This window comes from Myotis lucifugus, unplaced genomic scaffold (assembly GCF_000147115.1).
Source record: "Myotis lucifugus unplaced genomic scaffold, Myoluc2.0 scaffold_156, whole genome shotgun sequence".
Classification (NCBI taxonomy): Eukaryota; Metazoa; Chordata; class Mammalia; order Chiroptera; family Vespertilionidae; genus Myotis; species Myotis lucifugus.
Genome location: NW_005871204.1, coordinates 2,222,233 through 2,228,605, shown reverse-complemented (window position 1 = coordinate 2,228,605; position 6,373 = coordinate 2,222,233). Strand labels below are relative to the sequence as shown.

Here is a 6,373-nt window from a genome sequence, read left to right as displayed (position 1 = left end):
ATTACATTTCTATTAACTAAAACTCTTGTCGGCCTGACTCGTAATTTTTTTTTGGTCTTGATTAGTTAAAGACGTCACTGCCCGGTTAAAACAGATGCGCTCCCAGCTTTCATTCCCGTCACACGTCACCTTCCTGCGGTTCAGGGCCCTTCCCGCCGATGAGCATCGCCATGAGCCCCCCTATTTGTTTTTTCTCCCCCATTCATCGTTCCTTCCCGTATACTTCCCCCCCACCCCCCTCTGATAAAAAAAGTAGATACTAATTTACTAAAAGAAAATCAAGACATCTTGTGGCTCTGATGTTAACTTGGCACTAACCAAGTTCATCCCGTCTATCGCTCTTTTATAGAAGGTTTCTAAAAAATGCTTTTCATAGGGACCGCTTTCCTTCCATGGAATGAAGGGAATTTGACCTGGTCGCGAAAATTTTTTTAACTTTTGGCCTAGGAAAGTTTTTCTATACAAACTTCATCCTTCCCACTAGACAGCTAAATTTTATGAGGAGGAAATTTCTTCTTATTTCCCCGCTCTTGTCCATATAACTCATTTTCCGGGAGGGGGGGGGGGGAGCGCGCCAGCCGCCGGGAGTGGGGGGCGATGGCGAAGCTCCGGGTGGCTTACGAGTACACGGAAGCCGAGGACAAGAGCATCCGGCTCGGCTTGTTTCTCATCATCTCCGGCGTCGTGTCGCTCTTCATCTTCGGCTTCTGCTGGCTCAGTCCCGCGCTGCAGGATCTGCAAGCCACGGCGGCCAACTGCACGGTGCTGTCGGTGCAGCAGATCGGCGAGGTGTTCGAGTGCACCTTCACCTGTGGCGCCGACTGCAGGGGCACCGCGCAGTACCCCTGCGTCCAGGTCTACGTGAACAACTCCGAGTCCAACTCCAGGGCGCTGCTGCACAGCGACGAGCACCAGCTCCTGACCAACCCCAAGGTAAGGACCCCCGCGAAGGATGCCTAGCTCCCGCACAGGTCTTGGGGTTTGGGGAGCCTCCGCGGCGGACCCCGCGCGGGCTGGGCTCGGAGTGCGCGCGCGTGGCTGGGAGGAGACCAGGCTTCCGAGGCGGTGCTGAAACCTGCGGCAAGTACGTCGGGGAGCCCGGGCCGGTGCTTGAGGTGGGTTTGTGTGCGGCGACCCGCAGTGCCCTGGGGCTTTCTGGACGCACTTGTGGTGCCTGGTCTCAGATTTGGAGGCCTTGGTCCAGGTCGGGTCCGGCGCATACAGGATGGGCTTTGGAGAAATGTAAGGAGCGGGAACTTAACTTTTCCTCTGATCCGAGCCAGTCAGTGGGTAGCAGGGATCCACCTATTCTGGTCAAAGTCCGAGCTCCCACTGGCCACTGAAAGGACTCGCCTTGCAAGGCGGAGGAGGTATTTGAGCCCCTTGAAAGGTGTTCGAGGGCTCCTTGCCTTTTAACTCTAGACAAACATTTTAACTTGGGGTCCACGGGTGAGCTTTTGAGGGTTGATAAATGATACAGAATCAAATGTGAAATTCTGCATAGGTCCTTTGGGTACAGAGGACTCCAAGTTTTCATGAAATAGATTCCCCAAAAGATCTAGAGCAGTGGTTCTCAACCTTCCTAATGCCACGACCCTTTAATACAGTTCCTCATGTTGTGGTGACTCCCAACCATAAAACTATTTTCGTTGCTACTTCATAACTGTAATTTTGCTACTGTTATGAATCGTAATGTAAATATCTGATATGTAGGATGTATTTTCATTGTTACAAATTGAACATAATTAAAGCATAGTGATTAATCACAAGAACAATATGTAATTATATATGTGTTTTCCGATGGTCTTAGGCGACCCCTGTGAAAGGGTCATTCGACCCCCAAAGGGGTCACGACCCACAGGTTGAGAACCGCTGATCTAGAGGGAGCCTAGTGATTCTGTGTCTAGGGACAATTGGAAGCCATTTGGAGAATGGTAAAATTTACTGAAAATAGAAAACCATCGGTAAGTGCACCAAATACTCCTTTCCTGGCCACTTTTTTTCCGTCTCACAAGCAAAAAAGAGAAAACCTAGTTAGGACTCGAGGGATGGAGAGCAGAGAGGAAGACTCAAAAAACTGTTCCCAATGGAGAAAAAACTTATAAAAAGCTGTGTCCTCAGTCTGTGAACTAATTGAGTTTTGTAGTACACCTGCTTCTGCAAGAAGGGTTTTCTTTCTTCTTCTTCTTCTTCTTCTCTTGGTCTTTTTAAATATTCTTGTTGCTTAACTATCAAAGTGAAGGTGGGTGTCTTCTTTTAAAGTTACTGACATTTTCCCTTGAAGATCAAGGAGGAAACTAGTCCAAAAGGGAGTAAATCTTGTGTACACAGGAAAACTTTGTTAAATGTGACAAGATAACAATTATATTCATCCAAAAGAAGAAAAAGTATATATCAATGTTTTTTAAGTATTTAACATAAGCTTATGATTTCTCTGGGGCAAACCCCTGGTCTTGTTTTCTAAACAGTAAATTCTTGAATTTGGGACATTTTTACAAAGGAGTACCTTTAAAAAAAAATACCACTCCTCTTAAAAAAGATGGCCCTGCTGACAAATGTGTATTCATTAACCTTAAAAATGAAGAGGACATATAAACAAACATGGACATACAGAATTTAGAGAAGAGCATAGTGTTCAAAGTCTTGAAGAAGCAATGTTTTAAAGACAAATGTAAGTTAATCTGCTTAATGCTCAGGAATTTCAAAAGAAATATCAGGGTTTTAGAAACCTCACCTTTTAAAAAAAGATTTAACCATTAATATAAAAGAAAGTTGCCAAGCGGTAATAGTGATTTAGAAATTATATCGTAGTGTATCATTTAGGAGGTGTTGTTAAAATTGATGAAACGTTGCTAATTGGTTTAAGATAGTGGTTCAGTCACTAATAAAATACATGCGCATAAATGAGCAAATGGCTAATATTTAATCAAGACATTGAAAAGTTAGAATTTACTTCAAATAGTCTGCTTCCCAATTTCCATGCAATTTTGAAGCATCTGGCAGAAAAAGTAAATTGGGATCATTAGGGCATAGATTTTAAAATCATTTGGAAGTAGTCATAATGCTTTATGTAATACTACAATTTCCCCTATCTCCTTTTGTTACAAATAATCTATTTTCTTCCAGTGCTAGTTCAGATCCTAGCAACAACCATTGTTTTGAAGAAGTATCTGAACAAAATAACATGGTATAAAGTTATTCAAGAAATGACAGAACTCGAGGACCATCTATTTCTATTACAGAAAATAATGAACAACATCCCAGTTAATTTAGTCGAATTTCCTCAGCCAAATCAGTGTATATCTATCCAAATTATGACTGCTTTGTAGCATTTATAGAACATACGTTCTTTTATACTCATCTTTCTACTTTGGGGCAATTAAATGCTCAGTTTGGAAATTCTCATAAGCAGTTAGTAATGGAAAAATTCAATGTAACTGAAATATTGTGCCAGAGTCATAAGCAGAGTGTTTCCACAGTGCCCTTGTTATCAGGCGAGACCCATTGCTCATTGCCCTTGCATTTTGGCTGCCTACATCACTGTTTTTGCCTCACCTTACCACTTTATTGAAGGCCTCGTTCCCACCCACTCCCTTTGTCTGCAATGTCTGGGTTCCCTACAGTGCCATGAATCCTACTCACCCCACATTCTCCTCTTCATGATCCACTACCACAAGAAATCATGTAGGAAATCACTTCTTAGAAAAAAAGAGAACAAGGACTGTCCCCTTCCTTTCAATTTGTTGTCTTAATTACAGTAAAAGGCAGGGAAAGAGAAAAATATTGCAAATATATAACTTCTTAAGCCATAGAGTACTAAAGAAGATGGTATGAATAAATTTGACTAATAATTTATTTAAAATATCTTCAAGTCTTTTTCAACTTGTTTATGTTTTGAATCATATTCTTATTATCTAAAGTGATCACTGTATCCAGTCATGTAATACAGTATTAAAGTCAACTAATTATATACAGGGCAATATCTGATCTGAGAGAATTAATTCTATTAAAAACCAAATTTGGGATCAGCTCCCGCTTGCTACTATTCCACCGCTGCATTACTTCTTTGTGACTTGTGTGTGCCAAGGATTTTGATTCTCAACTATAACTGCACATTAGAATCACTGGGGGAACTTTAAAAAAATTCTCACTGGGTCCAGCCCTCAGAGATTCAGACTTGGTCTTGGATGGGCCTGGGCATGAATGTTTATTAAACAGTTTTGGAAGTGATTTTAATGTGCAGACAGGGTCAAAGCCACTGGCTTATAAAATGTACTCCTCTATTTTGCAAGAAAAGTAAAATAAGAACCAAAAGGATTCATCATGATTAATGATTGTGTTTTTAGGTCAAAAGATATTACTGATGCTACTGAATGAATAGAGAGAGCTGGTATAAAAGGAGGGACTCAAGGAAATTCTGAAGGACAAGAAAGTCATTTAAAATTATAGTTGACCCTTGAACTACATGGGTTTGAAATTCATGGGTCCACTTATACATGGATTTTTTTCAGTAATACAGTAAATGTATTTTTCTTCATTATGATTTTTCTTAATAACATTTTCTTTTCTCTAGCTTACTCTCTTGCAAGAATACAGTATATAATACATACAACATACAATAACATAAACAGTATGTGTTAATCAACTGTTGATGTTACTGCTAAGACTTCTGGTCTACTGTAGACTATTAGTAAAGTTTGGGGGGAGTCAAATATTGTATATGAATTTTCAACTGTGTGGAATGTTGGTGTCCCTAACCGCATGTTGTTCAAGGATCAATTGTAGTGTGGAAATTTAAAATGATAATTTTAAATTGGTTAAATATAAATGGGATAAACTTTGGCAATTCCAGACGTTTGTTTTGCATCAACATATACATTGGGTGGCAAAGAAATGGTGAATTTTTAAAACCGGCCTCCTATATCTATATCTAGAACAAGAGAAAGTGGGTGATTAAAAGCTATGTTTCATTTTTGCTTTGAGTTTTTTTCTCTCTCCGATATGATATAAACATCTAGAGAAGAAAGGTTAGGGGTAAAGCTTTATGGAAAATAAAACATCTGCCACAATTTTGAGAATGAATGGAATTTTCATTTTGGGAGGAAAGGTGGCAAGGTATGAAGGAGAACATCAGGAAGAGAAAATGCCAGGAGTACAGCTGTGGAGCTCTTCCAGGATGGGATATTTCGGGGGATCAGCAGATAGACTGGTGTGGCTGGAACTGAGGCTACAAAGAGCAGAGTTTTGGGGGTAATGCAGGAGAGTATATTGGGATCAGTAATGAAGAAGACCTTGAGAGCCAGGATGGTCAGACATGGGGAAACCATGGTAGAAAGAATAATATTCCCCCTCCCCTCCCTGCCCAAAATGTCTACATCCTAATCCCCAGAACCTGTGAATATCTTATATTACATTAGAATCCGGGTGCATGGATTTGTGCACTGGTGGGGTCCCTCGGCCTGGGAATCTGGGACCCCTCGGGGGATGTTGGAGAGCTGGTTTCAGCCCGATCCCCACAGGCCAGGCCAAGGGACCCCACTGGTGCACAACTCTGTGCACCGGGCCTCTAGTATGCATATAAAATCTTTGGTTAATCTCTTCCTGCCCTCCCCCTCCCCCCTTCCCTCTGAGATTCATCAGTCTGTACCATGTTTCCATGCCTGTGGGTTAAGCATCTGCCCCCTGGTGGTCAGTGCGTGTCATAGCTACTGGTCAAATGGTCAAACGTTCGCTTAGGCCAGTGGTTCTCAACCTTCCTAATGCCATGACCCTTTAATACAGTTCCTCATGTTGTGGTGACCCCCAATTTCATTGTTACAAATTGAACATAATTAAAGCATAGTGATTAATCACAAAAACAATATGTAATTATATATGTGTTTTCCGATGGTCTTAGGCGACCCCTGTGAAAGGGTCGTTTGACCCCCAAAGGGGTCGCGACCCCCAGGTTGAGAAACCCCTGGCTTAGGCTTTTATATATATAGACTAGTGACCCAGTGCATGAAATTCATGCCCATTAAAAGGGGATTAATTAGAGGAAATATTTTTTTTTTATCTTTTTTTTTTTATTAAATTTTTATTGTTCAGATTACATTTGTTCCTCTCCCCTCCCCCCCCCCCGCATAACTCCCCTCCTTCCGGTTCCCGCCCCACCCTCCGCCCTCACTCCCCACCCACTGTCCTCATCCATAGGTGCATGATTTTTGTCCAGTCTCTTCCCAAATCTCACATTCCCCTTTCCCCCGCAAGAATAGTCAGTCCATTCCCTTTCTATGTCCCTGATTCATTATAATCACCAGTTCATTCTGTACATCAGATTATTTATTCACTTGATTCTTGGATTCACTTGTTGATAGATGCTTGTTTGTTGTTC

At 41.7% G+C, this 6,373-nt stretch overlaps 1 protein-coding gene across 2 annotated transcripts in view; it reads left to right on the top strand.

Moving 5' to 3' along the window:
• Positions 1–557: 557 nt before the first annotated feature.
• KCNMB4 (potassium calcium-activated channel subfamily M regulatory beta subunit 4) overlaps positions 558–6,373 on the top strand; it is a 55,975-nt gene continuing 50,159 nt past the window's right edge. Inside the window, exon 1 of one of the 2 annotated variants that reach the window (XM_006095469.3) lies at positions 558–933. In XM_006095469.3, coding sequence (XP_006095531.1) covers positions 598–933 — 336 coding nt within the window. In that variant the 5' untranslated portion in view covers positions 558–597. The remainder of the gene's footprint in view (positions 934–6,373) is intronic. The other variant, XM_023759451.1, reaches the window with a different exon arrangement.